At 45.5% G+C, this 17,088-nt stretch overlaps 2 protein-coding genes across 2 annotated transcripts in view; one reads left to right on the top strand and one right to left on the bottom strand.

Annotated features, from left to right (window-relative positions):
* LOC6568843 overlaps positions 1 to 5,165 on the top strand; it is a 43,052-nt gene extending 37,887 nt beyond the window's left edge. The window contains exons 9-13 of the mRNA XM_032740829.2: positions 555 to 1,155; positions 1,242 to 3,275; positions 3,356 to 3,750; positions 3,946 to 4,909; positions 5,000 to 5,165. Coding sequence (XP_032596720.1) covers positions 555 to 1,155; positions 1,242 to 3,275; positions 3,356 to 3,750; positions 3,946 to 4,909; positions 5,000 to 5,165 — 4,160 coding nt within the window. The remainder of the gene's footprint in view (positions 1 to 554; positions 1,156 to 1,241; positions 3,276 to 3,355; positions 3,751 to 3,945; positions 4,910 to 4,999) is intronic.
* Positions 5,166 to 10,317: 5,152 nt separating this feature from the next.
* The window catches only part of LOC6568820 (neurogenic protein mastermind), a 73,342-nt gene continuing 66,571 nt past the window's right edge, over positions 10,318 to 17,088 (bottom strand). Inside the window, exons 5-9 of the mRNA XM_043214515.1 lie at positions 13,179 to 13,443; positions 13,038 to 13,099; positions 12,456 to 12,959; positions 11,795 to 12,377; positions 10,318 to 11,603 (exon numbers count right to left, since the gene is read on the bottom strand). Coding sequence (XP_043070450.1) covers positions 10,885 to 11,603; positions 11,795 to 12,377; positions 12,456 to 12,959; positions 13,038 to 13,099; positions 13,179 to 13,443 — 2,133 coding nt within the window. The 3' untranslated portion in view covers positions 10,318 to 10,884. The remainder of the gene's footprint in view (positions 11,604 to 11,794; positions 12,378 to 12,455; positions 12,960 to 13,037; positions 13,100 to 13,178; positions 13,444 to 17,088) is intronic.

Below are 17,088 nucleotides of genomic sequence, written 5' to 3'. Positions count from 1 at the left end.
ATTATAATTCACTTGGAATTAGTAAATTTGTTATACTCACAATATATTAATAGTCATGAGCCTATAAATGAGCCATTAACAACTCAGCTGAATGGCTTAAGTCAATCATTTGGAAAATTATCTGAGATTGATATAGAATCAAGGTATGCGTTAGAAATTATCTATTGAATCATCATTTAAATAAATTTAATCGATTAATCGATTTAAGTAGTCTAGAAATGAGTTTCTCAAACTAAGCAGAAACACTTTTTTGTGTTGTGATTCATTCCTTAAATGAGTCTCTCGAAAGTGTGATTCGTGACTATTTAAATCATACCTAATATAATAGATATATTCATCGCATTCGCTCGTATTGCTTCTTGTGCTTCTCCCCTCCTTACTCCCCGCTTTCCATTCCTGCCCAGCAACTGCTCCAATTTCACAGCATGCTTATCGTCATCTTAAATGTTGTCTCTGTGGCATTCTGTATTCTCTGGCCAACATCTGATCAGATAAATCATTTGTGAATCAAATCAATTGGCTAATTAAATTGCTTTTTTGCAATCCCAAAACAGATAAATCGCTGGGCGACACCAGCGACATAATTAGCGACTCTTCGGGCGTGGGAACCAATTCGGATTCGGCTGCCTGCTCGATTGGGCATCCGAGCACCACAGTGGTGTGCATGGAACCCTATGCGGGCAACACAGTGGGTCACATCCGGCTGCAGCCGGGCGATGTCATCGAAGTCGTTGGCAGCACCGATTGCGGCCTCCTCGAGGGCTATGTCCGTGGCACGAATCAGTCGGGCTTCTTCCCCGCCGACTGTGTCCAGGAGGTGAATCTGCGACAGAAACACATCACCAATGTGATGACGGCAAGCACAGGCATGGTGGCACCACCAGCACCGCAGCAGCAGCAGATGGTGGCACCACCATCACTGCAGCCGCAGCAATCCTCCTACCAGGGCTCCCCCCAGCTCAGCCTGGGCGGCCACTCGGGCAGCTCAAGCACACTGCTCCAGCAGCCGCATCAGTCGCCCTCGCTCTCCATGACCAGCAATGGCTCCTGTCAACAGCTGCCACAGCAGCAGCTGCAACAGCATCAGCCGGAGAACAATGGCGGCCACACAATTGGACAATACAGCAGCGCAACAGCGCCACGCATCAAGAAGGGGTAAGTAGCTGATTACACTCAGAAAAACAATCACTCTAAAATTGTTTCTGCATTTATCTCCATATTAAACTTGAAACTGTTTGCAGTGCCTACAACGCTCCGCGTTCGGTGGTGTTGCATCGAGCCAAGCGCGGATTTGGATTCATTTTGCGCGGTGCCAAGGCCAGTTCGCAGCTGATGCAACTGCGTCCCTCCGAGCGCTTCCCGGCACTCCAGTACTTGGACGATGTGGATCCTGGGGGTGTTGCCGACATGGCCGGCTTGCGTCCCGGTGACTTCCTGCTGACCATCAACGGGGAGGATGTGAGCGCCGCTTCGCACGAGCAGGTAGTCGAAATGATACGCTCCGCGGGCGCACTGGTCAACATGACTGTCGTCTCACCCCAGTTTCCGCTCCAAATGCAGGCGAGTGCACAGTACTTGCCCAGTGGTGGTGCACGCAGTGCCGGTGGCAGTCAGCATTTGTCGAGTGGACCGAGCACACCGCAAAGCGCCCACCGCCAATGCGCCACGTTGCCGCGCAAGATGTCGATGATGGGGCCGGGCAGCCATGCCAGTGGCAGCTCCGTCTCTGGTGGAGCTGGTGGTGGCGGCGGCAGCGTGCGCATGGCACCGATGCCACCGCGACGTGATCCGAAGACCACGTTGAGTGTGGGTCGTGCCAGAGCCAAGTCAATGGTCGCCGGCCTGGAGAATGGCGGCGAAAAGGAGCAGGATGAGCAGGTGCCACATACCAAATCCAATTCGGTGGAGTCGATTGCGACGCCAACTCCCACACATCCGGGCACACCTGTCCAGCTGCGCACGGCCAGCATTAAGGCGCGACCCACTTCGAGCCGGATCACAGCTGCCGAGCTGGAGGAGCTGTTCCAGCGACAGCAAGGCGAGGGCAGTGCCTCGAGTGCGTCCAGTCGCTACGCCACCATGATGACCAGCTCCCGTTTCCAGTCGGGCACGGATAGTGGTGCGGCCACGCCCCCCGCCGCCAATGGTTCGCCCATGCGAACAGCAGCGGGTCCGTTAGTCTATGGCAGCGTCGCCGAGATGAAGCGTAAGACGGCCAGGAGCAAGCATGGCAGTGGCACGCTACGTGGTAAGCCCGTTGCCACGCCCACAGTGGGCAATGGTACAACAGTTGGTCGCGACTTGAAGCGCTTCCACTCGACACCCGATCTGCATGGACCGCAGCTGCATGGCTCGGCCTCGTCGATTTGGCAGGCGGTGGGCAAGGGGCATCACTCGCAGGACGATGTGGCCACGTTGCATGCCTCGCTGCAGCGCCTCAACACAACCGGCAACAACAACAACAAGGAGGAGAGCAAACTGGCTGCCGCAGCGGCTGCAGCTGCTGCAATACTTCCACCACCCAATCATCCTCCGCCGCCGCCGCCCGTTGGCCAGGTGGTCAAGGTGGAGACGCGCAGCAACGTCTCCGAATACGAGAGCACAATATCCTTGCAACAGAAACTGAAGAAGCGCACGGAGAACGATGCAGTCACCTCGGCGGCCATCGATGGCGTCCAGAGTAGCTTCAATCCGGCGGCCAATGCCAAGATCTATGCCTCGCCGCAGGAGCTGCGCAATGTGATGGCCTGGAAGTTGCGACAGGCGCAGGACACAAAGGACAACCAGCAACAGCAACAGTTGCAGCAACAGCAACAACAGCAGCAGCAACAACAGCAACACCAACCACAACAACAACATGTCAGTCAATATGCGGCGCCAACCCAATTGCGTGCCCAATCCTCTGCTGGCAACGCAATTGCCTCGCATTATGCGGCACCACAGCTGCAATTGCAATTGCAACTGCAACAACAGCAACAACAGCAGCAGCAGCAGCAGCAGCAGTCAACAGCTGCACCTCAATCGCCACCAGCACCGCCACCACCGCCAGCAGCAGCACAGCAGCAGCAACAGGCGAATGGCAATACTAATGCAGCAGCAACAGTTGCTGGTGCTGCTGGTGGTTGCTCTGCACCGCCCATACCCGAACCAGATTACAGCTGCAGCGAATCGGATGGCGAGGATGAGAACTCCATACTCGTTGCACGCAACACGAAGCTCAACGAGAAAATTGCACTGTTCGATGTGCCGGAAACCAGTGGCAACAGCCAGGCCAGGTAAGTTGCAATAAATTGCTAGCAATGATTAACTGGACTCGAATCCAACGAGACTCATTCCTTGCTCTCTCTTTCTTTAGTGGCAGCAGTTCTGCTTCTGGTTCTGGTTCGGGTGCTTCGATTTCGCATTCGTTGTCCGTGGATGAAATACAGCGCATCCGCAGCAATCTGAAGACCTCCAAGTCCTCGCCCAATGGCTTCCTCAAAAAAGAAGACGAACAGCAACAGCAGCAGCAGCAGAAACAGTTGCTACCAGCAGCAGCACACGCTGGCCATGGTGAGGATGAGTGCGACAACAGCAGCTCGGGCGTTAGCAGCGATCAGGAATTGTTGTTAGCCACCGGCGGAGGCGCCACAAAGCCCACAGACACAATCAAGAAGAAGCCGAGCGTAACTATTGTCGAGGAGCCCAAAACAATACCCGACACACAGCCAACGGTCAAGATAATGGCCAAGACGACCATTAGCATTGGCGCGGCAGCAACAACAACAACAGCAACAGCAGCAGCAGCAGCAGCAACAACATCAACAACAAATACAAAAACCAACATCATCAATCTAAATTCGGGCACAAATGTGGCAAATGCTGCTGCTGCCTATGAGGCGGCAACAAAGTCCACCAGCAACATCAACAACAATGCCAGCAGCAATCACAACAACAACAGCAACAGCAGCAGCAACTCAACAACAACAACAACGCTGACTGTTAAGCAGCTGGTGCAGCAGCAACATGCGCCTGTTATACAGCAGCAACAGCAGCAACTAATTAGCAGCAACAACAAGTTGCCAGCAACAACAATAACAACAGCCACAGCAACAGCAACTGGTGTTTTAAAGTCCACACAATCTGTGCCCAGTCCACAGGTACTCGGCCGCATACCGAATGTGCACCATCAGCAGCAGCAGCAACAGTTGCAGCAGCTGCATCATCAATCGAATCCGAACATTAAGTTGATTGCCACACAGCAGCAGATATTGCAGCAGCAACAGCAACAGCTGGCCCATCAGCAACACTTGCAGCAGATACTGAAAGCGAAGGCAGCCGCCGCCGGTGGTGGCGCTAGCACCGCCGCTCTGGTGGCCAAGCAGCAGCAGCAACTGCACAAGGGTCACGACTCCCTCGAGCTCGAGCAGCGCTCCGATCTCGATGATGACGACGATGGCGAATTGAGTCCATCGCCGCCGGCGAAGGCATTTCAGCGACACAATTCGCTCACACGCAAACAGGCGGCAGCAATTGCGATGCAGCGTGGCGCCACACGCACCCCAGCCGTGTCTCTGGTGCAGTTGCCGCCGCCACTCGAGGCCGCCGACAGCGATGGCGAACCACAGCAGCAGCAGCAGCAACAACATATGCAACACCTTCAGCAGCAAAAGCAGCAGCAGCAGCAACAGTTGGCCACGCATATTGTGGGCATGTTGCCCAGCGGCCAATTGGTGGCAGTGCCTTCGGCTGTTGCCGTTGCTGCTGCTGCTGCAGCTGCTGGTTCTGTTGCGCCGGGCAACAACAATATGCAGCAGCTGTGCACCGAGAATCTTGTGCTGGCGCCGCCGCCACAATTTTGTGATTGCAACGATGCCAAGCATGCGCCGCAATATCATCCACAGCAACAGCAACAACAACAACAGCAGCAGCAGCAACAACAACAACATCATTTACAGCAGCAACAGCAACAACAGCTCCTGCAGCAGCAGCAGCGTCACCAGCAGCAGCTGCAATTGCTGCAGCAGCAACAACAGCAGCAGCAACAGCAGCAGCAACAGCAGCAGCAGCAACAGCAGCAACATCAGCGGCTGTCTGGTGGCGCTGGCGCTGGCGCAGTGGGCACCTTGGGGCGTGTGCGCATTGTTGGCGCCATGCCCAAGGCCAATCAGCATAGGCTGCACTAAGCACCAGCAATCGATAACTAATCGATAAATAATCATTTGCCAAATCGTTAAAGCGTTAGTTAGTCTTACGACAAGAAAACAAGAGAAATCCAAACAATAATAAAAAACAGTCATTGCCATTCACAACGAATAGCTGCACTCGAAAATCACACACCCAACACACTCACACACCCAGCACACACACAGAGAAATGCGCACCAACAGCAATAAGTTTTTAATTTCGAATTATATACTTATTTTGCCCTCTATATGTATATTAGTGGAAAGGAAAGTTGGGTAAAACACGAAAGCTATCAAATAATTACGAGAACGTTTTTTAATTTGTTTTGTTTAATTTCGAAATGCAAATATTCGATATATATTATTATTTTCTATTATATTTATTGCGTGTGATATAAATTTATGTAAGCGGCGGTATGCGCAGCAAAGTAACAACAAATATTCGATATATTTTGAATCGAGCATCCCCAAACATGATTGCAATATTTAAGTAAAGCTCAACCGTTACTATAAATCTTTATAAATATGTATGTAAATCTTAAACTTAGTTGATTGAAAGCAAACTGAGCTAAATTGCCAATTTAATCAGCTCAGTTTCTTTTCGAGCTCTGCACAAGAAAAAGAAAAGGAAAAAAATGGTCGCATTTGTTGTGGAAATAGTTAATAGAAAAATGGATGTTTATTATTGCCACAGCAAATGGCCAATACAGAAATATTAGTTAATATTTAGATTAAGTACGGAATGTGTTTAAAGAGTGGCTAGTTGCAGTTCTTCAAGTGCATTTCTTCAGTATCCATCCATTATTATTCATTCGTTCAAATGCACAACAACAAAAAGAAAACAAACATTCAAAACTCACATCTAATCTAAACTAAAGTTTAGTGTACGTTTTATATAGAAAAACCGAAAAAGTCCCACGACATTAAATTGATAACAATACTAGAATTTGAATTGGCGCATTTAGCAGAATGGTCGAGTCGAGTCACATAGTAAAGAAAAGAGAGTAAAACTATTTACTTATTACTTGGAGTAATTAACTAACTAATTACGAATTAATCGCGTTTTTAAAAATCACATTTAATGCAATTCCATTGAGCGGCGAATTTTATAATCGCAAAAATTGATGTCGCAAATATTTGCTAGTAAATTTACAGGTTTTTACTTTTAAAACTTTTTTTGTATAATTGTTTTTTTTAGAGAGAAACTTTAACTTGCGAAAGTATTACAAAGTAAAACATACAACAAAAAATATGAAGAGAAATAATAATATTGAAAGAGGTTCTCAGATACAGTATTTGCAAGCACTTGCCGCAAATATATTGAAATAGACCCGAGCAACTTATAGAAACGCGTATTCACGAGTAACAATTATTATAACTAAGGCTGATTTTATTGCATATTAGTACGTGCCACAGTGCAACATTTAACATTGATTACTAGCAATTAATAATAAATAAAAAACAAAACGAAACGAAACTCAACTAATGGAAAACAGGCAAAGGCATTTACATTGTTAAAACAAACAAACAAAACAAAACAAAAACGGTGTCGCAAATAATTCATAATTATAATAATAATCGTAATATTTAAACATTTAGAATTGGCAGGCCGCACCTTTGCACTAGCGTCTAAGTGTTGAAAAGTTATTGAACATAGCCCCACACACACACATACACACACTCACACACATACACACAGGCACACATACACACACACGAATACAATTTAAAGAATATATATTGGCAAAGCTAGCTTTTAATTAGACTTATCACACTATTTAGTTCTCGCAATAGTTGCTAATTTTATTTGTAAATTGGTTTAGATCCATACATGTCCCCTACCCATCCTTCCATAGCAGATCCATGCATATTTTAGCCAGAAAGCTTGTTAATTGTTTAAGTTAAATGCGTAGGGATTATCCATGTCGAAAGCTCATGCAAGTCCTACCTATGTGAAACTCTATATATACTACCAATACACATACAATAAAATACACACACATACATGCATACATACATATATCGAGCAAGTTAAGCATTACAAATAAATATGCATACTATACATAATAATAATAATAATGATAATAATAATAATGAAAATAATGTTAAACAAGAAAAGCACACCCCACACTCCTACACAAACATTTAAAAACACACACTCACCCACCCACACAAACACACACACACACACATACACACACACATTAAATGCATGTATTTACATTTATGGAATATATTTATTATAAGTCATAAAATATGCAATTATATTATTATGAACATGCGTATAAAGAAATCAATAAATATGAATGAAAAATATGTACAACGTTCTTCAAAAGCTTACGTGCGCTAGAATCGGCCTCAGGCACTCCGCCCGGCAGCTCACCAGGACTAGCGCTCTCCTTGATTCCTCAAGGATAGCCCCTTGTACTCCTGAGTCAGGATTCGCTTGTCACACTCTCTGCCTAATCACATTTCAAGCATCGCTTTGCTCTGATTGGATACCGCCTGTTGCTACAATTTCATCATATATAATACATATATATCTATATTTGAATGGTTATATGGCACCTCAAATCCTTTTGAAATAAAAAGAAAATTGTTTATTTATTTACAAAAGTAATATTTTACTATTTTATTTTGTTGCTTTTTTCTGGTTTCTTTAATAATAAAAGAAAATCTACAAATTTGTTGTTTGTTGGGCCAACAATGCGATCATGTTCAAGTTTATTGGACACAAAGGTTTGTTGCACATCCTGGAGGACAAAACAAAACGGCAAACCGACGACTTATGCACCAAAAAAATTTTGGCTAGTTACAAAAAAAAAAAAAACAATCGTTGCTTTATAAACAAAATGCTGCAATAGGCCTTAAACTTTATCAACAAATCAAATCAAATTGAATTTTAGTTCAAATTCAAATACAAATACAAATCCAAATCAAATTTGATTTGTTTTGTTTTTTCTTTTGTTTTTTGTTTATATAAATTATGAGCTAAAATTAATTTGCATTTGCTTTGCGTTTGCTTTGAAGCTTGTTTGTTTTTTGTTTTCTTTGTTTTTTGTTTGTAAATTGTTAAAGTTTTGGTTTGCCGCTGGCAGCTGTTTGCTTTTAATTGATATCGATATCGAGTTCGAATTCGAATTCAAGTTCGAGTTCGAATTTGAGTTGTCTTATGCGAGTTGTAATTTTTCAGGATTTCATCTTTCCTGCTGTTTCCAGCTCGCCTCTTTATCTCCTTCCTCTTCTTCCCAAGGACTTGCCGACGCCGAACTTTAGCTTACTCGTGTTCAATATATATATATATATAGAAATATATATATATATATGTTCTTGTATATGTAAGTATATATATATATATGTAATAATAATATGCCATATTGTATATAGTAATAATAATAATGTATATATATATACTATATATATAATATATAATTTGCGGTTTTCTTTTTTTGTAAACAAATTTGTTTCGTATCATTAATTACAAACTACAATTCGCGTATTTTATTATATAATAATTGTAATAATAATTTTTGTTAGTTTTTGTTTTTTGTTTTTTGTTTTTGTTTCTCATTTTGCTTTTTGTTTGTTTTTGCGGCTTAAATACTTTGGGCTACGCGTTTGTTTTCTAGGCGAGTGTGTTTCTGTGTGTATATTTGTATGTGTGTGTGTGTGTATGTGTGCTATGAGTTCCCGATCCGCTTTCGGATCGTATGCATTATACTTGATGTGTTTGCTGCTGCTGCTGCTGCTGCTGCTGCTGTTTTCTTTGCTACTTGCTTTCTTTTATTTGTTTTTGTTTTTATTTTTGTGTTTTTTGTTTTGTATCTGGAAGTGTGGATCTATGGCCTCTGAAACTGAACTGATCTGAATCTGAATTGAAGTGTTTAACTTTTAAACTTTAACTTATGGACTTATGGAATTGCGCTAATTAAATGTCGTACAATAATTTCATAGCTGGAATCTCGGCGTATCCTTAAACATTAATCGCTAATCGTTTTATACATTTTGTGAAGTGGGCGTGGCTGTGGGCGTGGCACTTGGCGTCACTTGGTAACACACTTGGCCTGAACGCATTTAGCTAAATTTCTCTCATTCTCATTCTGGATTGCTTTCCTTTTTGCTCTGGCTGATCTTAACTCTAAATTCAATAATTGTTAGCGCTGCTCTTACAATAATCGAATATATATATATATCTCTATATCTATATATAATGTTTGTCTGTCTGTGTGTGTGTGTGTGAGTGTATGTGTGAGTGTGTGTGTGTGTGGGGTGTATATATAAATTTATTTAACAAACTACTAATGTTTAGGGCTTTATGCACGCTTTTCACTACCAAAAACTACGCGTAGTAATTAATTATAAGTTTCGTATATATGTATATATATATATATATATATATATATATATATGTAGGTGTATATATATATTAAATATGTTTGTTGTTTTGCGCTTAACTTGCTTGTTTGCTCCGCGTTTCTTTTAAAAATTCCATTTAAACTTAATTGTTACACAAAAATAATGTACAATAATAATAATAACTGTTTTCTTCCTTCTTCTACTCTTTCTCCCCTCGCGCTCTCTCTCTCTCTCTATCTCATCCTTTTCTCGTTTATTTTTAAATCTGTTTTTCTGTTTGCTTTTTGTTTGTTTGATTTTGCAGTGTGTTTTGTTTTTTTTTGTTTGTGTTTTTTTGTTTTTTGTTTTTTGTTTCAAGCAATTCAAATATCACCAATATATTTTTGCTTTTTCCTCTTCTGCGTTTTTGTGTCTGTTTTCTTTCTCATTTTTACTCTTTTTTTTGTGTTTTTTTTTTCATTTTTGTTTTTTTTTTGTAACTTTCGCATTTTTGTAAAAAATTAAATTAAATTAAATACAATACAAAATGTACAATTTTCCTTTTCTTTTTCTTTTCGTTTTTGTTTTTGTTAAAAAGTTTTGTTGTTGGTTCCATTCATTTTTTGTTTTGTATTTTTTTGTTAGTTTTTCGATTTGTTTTTGCTTTTTGCATTTTGCTTAAGTAAAGTGAAATTGGTGGGCGGGCAGACTGAGCGATGGGCGTGGCCAAATTGCATTAAGTACAAGTGCTTAAGTTCCGTGTGTGTGTGTGTGTGTGTAAGTGTGTGTGTGTAAGTGTGTGTGTGTGTGTGTGTAAGTGTGTGTGTGTGCTTTTTGCTTGCTTTCTGCTTTCTGCTTTCTGCTGCTTTCTCAAAGTACTTGCAAATACTTTCTTTTGCTTCTTCTTTTTGCTCTCAGCCCGAATTGTTTTTCGCATATATATTTAGACGAATACATACATATATATATATATATATATATGTATTTGTATTATTGAGTATGGAATGTTTTGCCGCTGCCACGCCCCCCATCCCCCTCCACGCCTTCGTCCAGCGTCTGCCCGCCTTGGACCGTTGCTGCCCGGCAACTTATGAAGGGAGGGCAACTCTAGCGGCTAATAATACAGTAAAGTCTCAAATTAGAGTACATCAAACTTAGCTTCTAAAAAATTCACACAATTAACAAACAGTGGGGCGGGGGGAGAGGGGCTTTGAGGGTGGGGCAGGCAATAACAACAACAAGAGGCATATACAAAAATAAAAACCAAAAATGAACAAACAAAAACGGGAAACAATTGCTGGTGGTTGTTGGTGCTGAGCGCAACTTAACATTCTTGTTCTTCTTCTTCTTATTCTTATTCTTCATCTTCTTCTTCCGGAACAATCTACTGGAGAATGTCCTGAATGTTAAAGTTGTCATTGTCCAGCGAATTGATCAGATCCTGCGTGGAGAAATTGCTGTCGACGGGCAGATTGTCGAGGAATTCGAGACACAAATCATTCGAGTTCGCAACCACGGAATTAATCGTCTGACTAATCGAACTGGCGCTGGCAATTGTTGCCCCATTGTTGCCGCCAACACCACCACCAACCACGCCCACAACCCCGGCCGCCTGCTGCACCGCTGCACCATTGTTGTTGCTGGGACCTGCACCACCCGCACCACCACCACCACCACCACCACCCCCGGGACCGCCGCTCTGGGTCATCTGCATCAGTTGCTGCTGGTGTGTTGTTGTCGTCGTGCTGCTGCTCTGCACAAACTGTTGCTGCTGCATCGTCAGTTGCTGCTGCTGCTGTGTCTGGCTCATATGCATGCTGGTCATCTGCATCTGGGTGGCCATCATGCCGCCACCAACGCCACCGCTGACCGCTGCACTCTGTTGCTGCGCCAGCAGCTGTTGCATCTGCATGTTGCCGCCGCCACCGGGTCCCATATGCTGCTGTTGCTGCTGCGCCTGCTGCTGCTGCTGCTGCTGTCGCATCAATTGCTGCTGCATCTGTGCCGGCGTCAACTGCATCTGTGGCCCGTTGGGGCCAGCCATCATGCCGCCATTGGGCCCGTTGCCAGGCGCATTCGGCGCTCCGTTCGGCATGAAGTTACCTGCAAGCACAAAAGTCGATTAACTCTGAACTATATTCGATTCATTTCCAACTATATTCGATTAACTGAACAGTTCACGCCTGGAACAGACTTGTTCAACTTCAAGTTATTCTCTGTAGACAAACAGCAAATAGCAAATTTCAAGTAGATCTGCTGAGGATGAATCCTTTTTATGCGGCTCGCCTGCTTACCTCCATTGAAGCCTCCTGGTCCTTGTCGCATGGGACCACCGGGTCCTGGTCCGCCGAAGGCCATTTGCTGCTGCTGTTGCGTCATCATCATGTGGCGCCACTCCTGCTGCGAGCCCATCGGCATGCCATCCGGCGTCACCTGCACGTTGGGCGGCCGTTGCTGTTGTCCGCCGCCGCCCATGGGTCCACCGCCACCGCCTCCAGCACCACCGCCGCCGCCATACGGTCCGCCGCCCGGCACACCACCCATGCCGCCGCGTGGTCCACCGCCGCCGCCGCCACCAGCGCCACCATGTTGTTGCATGTACATGGCGGCATGCTGGGGCCGCATCATTGGGCCGGATGGGGGAATGGGCTGCTGGGTCATGCGACGCATGGCTGCCGCCTGGGCGGCACTGTTGGGGAACCGACCACCGCCCGGACCACCACCAACGCCACCGCCCAGGCCACCAACGCCACCAACACCACCGGGACCACCGCCACCGCCACCACCAACTGTCTGCTGCATCATCTGGGCCTGCATCAGTTGCGCCTTGGTCGCGCTGTACTCCGGTGGCGGGGGACGTGCCCCCGACATGTGTTGCTGCACCTGCTGTTGCTGCTGCTGCTGCACCTGCTGCTGATGTTGCTGCTGCGCCTGCTGTTGCGCCTGCTGCTGCGCCTGTTGCTGCTGCAGTGCCTGGGCACGCATCATCTGCTGCTGCTGTTGCAGGAACTTCGCTTGACTTGCTGGCGGCACGGGGCCACCGTTGCCGGCCATCATCATCTGTTGCTGCTGGGCATTGGTCGCATTGGGATTCATTTGCATGGGATTCATGCCGGGTCCGCCGGGTCCGCCGGGTCCACCGCCGCCCATCTGCATGCCACCGGGCATGCCACCCATGGGTCCGCCCAGCTGATTCATGGGGCCACCGCTCTGTGGTCCGTTGCCGGCGCCAACAGACGACGGCGGCTGCTGCTGTTGCTGCTGTTGCATCAGCGGCACATTGTTGCCGGCAGTTCCGTTGGCCGCGTTGGCTGCTGCCTGGGCTTGGGCGGCTGCTGCTGCCGCCGCTGCTGCCACAGCCTGCGCCTGCGTTTGACGCTGACGCATATTTGGCGGCACCTGCTGCTGCTGTTGCTGTTGTGCCTGCTGCGCAGCTGCTGCTGCTGCCGCTGCCTGTTGCTGTTGTGCGGCAGCTGCTGCTGCTGCCGCCGCCGCTGCCTGTTGCTGCTGCTGCTGCTGCGCCGCCTGCTGCGCCACCTGCTGCTGCTGTGTGAAGTTCATGCTTTGGCTTTGGGAGAGCGAGAAGCCGTCGGAGGGTACTGTTCAAGTGGAAAGTGGAAAGCATTCGTTGAGTTTAGATGAGTGTATTCACTTGGCACTCACTTGACATTCACTTACCATTTGCATTGTTCATATTTTGATTTGGTTGCTGCTGCTGCTGCTGTGGTGCATTTGGAGCGCCGTTATTCGAGCCAGCATTGCCAGCTCCATGCGGCTGCTGCTGCTGCTGCTGTGGATTGGGATTGCCAGGATTGCCAGGGTTGCCAGGTTGTTGCTGCTGCTGCTGCTGCTGCTGCTGACTGAAGAAGACACCCTGCTGGGCAGCAACTGAAACATTGCTCTTCATATCGCCGCTCAGATGCAAATGCTGCCCAGCTGACACCTGAGAGACAGAGAAAGACAGCAGGTTAATTAAAGGTCAGAGGTCAGAGGTCAGAGGAGATTGTAGTTCAATAGCATATTTGCTTATTTGCGTGTAATTGAAGGCCACATTCACGAGAGCCAATGACAGGGCAACAATTTGACAAATTACGCAGAAGAAACACGTCTGCAAATCGAATACATTCCATTCGCCGCATTCAGTTGCGCAAATGTGAATAAGATGAATACTATTGGTAAATACCAAGTTTAAGAGGACTAGGATCTGTTCTGGTGAGTTTGGAATAGGTTCAACATTCATGTAATATTCAAAGTGCATCTAATGCAATCCTGATGCATCCTGAATTCGCATTTCAATTGAGCATTTTATCCAATATAAGTTGATCTAATTATAGGATACTTCTGCAGGATTATTCTGCTGGCGTAACAAGATCGAAATACTTGTTCTTCATAACGAGCAACCACAGTGACGGCAGCAGTGCTCTGCTAATTGCAGATAAGCCTTGGTTCGTTCTTTGACTTGCTGTGCTGAGTTTTCGGGCGTTGTGTTTGAAATTTGACTGCCTGAGCCAAAGTCAAAGATTTTCTGGTTGATTCCAGGACAGAACCAGAGACACCAGGCACAAGGCAGATGACGCAGAGAGGCAAACAGAGAGAGAGAGAGAGAGAGAGAGAGAGAGAGAGATAGTGGCAGATTAAGAAACCTGGTCAACATATCTATGCCATTTACAGTTGACAGCCTTTGACTGTCAGCAGCAGACGAGAGTCTGTGCTGCAAATTGGGTGTAGATGGCTCTATGTGAGTGTAAGTGGGTGTGTTGGTGTGCGTGTGCGAGTGTGTTGGTGTGTGCGAGTGTGTGCGAGTGTATGCTGGCGCTGGATTTAGGGGTGTTTAAAGTAGACATCGAGTCGTCATCATTGGCTGAGGCTTATTATCGCCACCCAACTGCATTCGCATCCGCATTTGCGAAGCTGCCAAACTCCGACACACACACACTAGCACACACACACACACAGACAGACAAACAGACAGACAGACAGATAGTTGGTAACAACATTGAGGCATAAATCTTGTGGCACTTTTTCCAAAGTCAACTTTAGCATTTGATTTAGCTGGAAGCCGCACCACAGTTGATATTCATTTGTGTTATTTGTTATTGTCCTTCATACACTCAGAAAAAAACGCACTGAATTGCAGAAAATGTGTCTAAAAATTAGAAAGGTTTTCTTGTTTTTCGAAAAAGAATTTATAAATGTAAGAAAACATTATTGTTTTTAAAATTACAAAACATTTGCCCTAAACATCAAAAGGTGAGCAACCCTTTCTAAAATTCTGAGTCTGAGTGTGGAGAGAGCGAGAGATAGATAGACACAAAGACAGAGAGAGAGAGAGAGAGAGAGAGAGGCTGACATTTCAATGCTGTGCCTGCTGATGTGTGAAAGGCAATCACTTGCCCCTGAGCTGAGGCAGCTTTTTGTTGTTGTTGTTGTTGTTGTTGTTGTTGTTGTAGCCGTGTCCTCGTCTACCTCTACTGAATCCTCGGCCTCGTCCACGTCCTCGGCCAGGTGCTCGTCCTCGTCATCGTTCAAACGCGACTCGACTCGCCTCAACTCAACTCAACTCAACTCGACGCATAGGCCAGCGCCAATAAATCTTGGCGACACGACTTTAGCGTCGACGTCGACGTCAACGTCAGCGTTGCTCTCTGCGGCCTGGTGGCGCCCCAAAAAGCGCACTAAACTTTGTGGCCCCTTTTTGTTTGCCACTGCTGTGGCTGGCTCTGTTGCTGTTGTAATTGCTTGTTGGTTTAATTTATAACGTTTTTGTGGCTCACGAATATGCAGTGGACAGCCTGCCTGCCTGTGTGTGTGTGTGTGTGTGTGTGTTGTGCGTGTGTGTGTTGCGTGTGTGTGGCATAAAGTACACTGATTAAAAGTCATGGACTCGTCGTCGCTGAGCTAATTGAAGTTTAGTGCCAAAACAATGGCCAACTCGGCAAGCACAGCCAAAGTGTTGCCATTGACCCTGCCACACCAGTTACACCCCCAACCCCAACCCCAACCCCATCACTCTCTCTCTCTCTGTCTCTCTGCCCGTCTCTCTCTCTCTCTCACTCGCTTTCACACTTTTCATAAATCATTTGCATGGCAGTGGCATGAGCACAATCAGCACCAGCAGCAGCAGCAGCATGTTTGAGGCCTGCATCTGGGAAGAGGATGCGTATTGCGTATACGCACTGTGTGCCAGAAAACATTTGCTTTCCATTTGCAGTTGCAATTAGAACTGATTACACTCGCAAAAAAATAGCTCTACATTTTCGCAAATCACCAAAATATACATTTCTAAAATTGATATATAAAATATATATACAAAAAATGTCCAATTTCAATGGTGAATTTTTGAATTTCAGAAAATAGAAAATAGAAAAAATATCAAATTTGTTGGATTGTCATTTAAAGGCAAGTCTTGCTAATTTTAAGAAACTATTTCCAATAAACAAGAAACGATTTCTAGTTTCATAGGTTGATTTTTATTTTAGAGCAAATTCAGGGCAATCTTTTTTCTCAGAGTGTACGCAGTGGCTGCAAGAAAGCATTTGCGTTACATGTTCGCTTGGAATTAGAACTGTCTAAAGACGCGAAATAATCAGGACTACATTCATCTGACAGGTGCAGCTGGTATCAGAGTGGATGTTTGATCGATTCAGGCGAGTATTCGCATTGGGCGAGGTGAATGCAACACTTTTGTGCATTTGTGATGAGAGATGCCTGCAGCTCAGAATTGAAGAAATCCGTTGCAAGGACTCTCCATAACTAAGTCATTGGGCAAACAAGAAAGTGGGTGTGCACACACACACACACACACACACACACATGCACACACAAATCCATACTTGTTAGTAGCATACTTTGAAGCGCACCGTCGACAAACAGAGGCATGTGACAGGTGGCAGGTGGCAGGAGTGAGAGGTTATTGAGCTGCACACGACTTCATAAAACAAATCATTACAGCAGCTTTCATAAAAGGACAAACATGGCCGAGTAGAAGAAGAAGCAGCAGCAGCAGCAGCAGCACAAGGAGCAACGACTACATACATAAAATATCAATAAAAAAAAAGAAAAAAAGAAAAGTTTAAAGGTAACTGCGACGACGACTTGGCGGCGACGACGTAACCACGACAGGAACACAGGAATACCAACCGGAGCAGAAACTGAAGCCAGCAGAAGCAGCAGGAGCTACAGCCCCCTTCTCCCATCCCCCTCCCTCCCCCCTCTACTCCTGTCCCTGTCTCTGTCTCTCTCACTCTCTCTCTAGCTGTGCTGTGTAAGCCGTGCGCGTAAATCCTAAGCTATTACCCCAGCGCCGCCATATTGATTGCGCTGGAGACAAACCGGGCAGCTCACACACACACACACACACACACACACGTAAACCCACACTCGGAAAAAATATTCAGCAAATAGTAATGAAATGTTCATATCGATTGCAATATGTGAATTCTTAAAAAACTAATATTTAATACTAAATATAAGTAATAAAAACAATTAAAAGAATTCTTCTGGAATTCATTTTCGAAATAAATCCAACAAAGATTAATTTTAGAAATTGACTACCTGCTCTATAAGGCGAATTACGCTGGGTGCCAAA

Source organism: Drosophila grimshawi, unplaced genomic scaffold, assembly GCF_018153295.1.
Source record: "Drosophila grimshawi isolate 15287-2541.00 unplaced genomic scaffold, ASM1815329v1 contig_131, whole genome shotgun sequence".
NCBI lineage: Eukaryota > Metazoa > Arthropoda > Insecta > Diptera > Drosophilidae > Drosophila > Drosophila grimshawi.
Note: the sequence above shows the minus strand (reverse complement) of the source record. Positions and strands in the feature narration are given on the sequence as shown.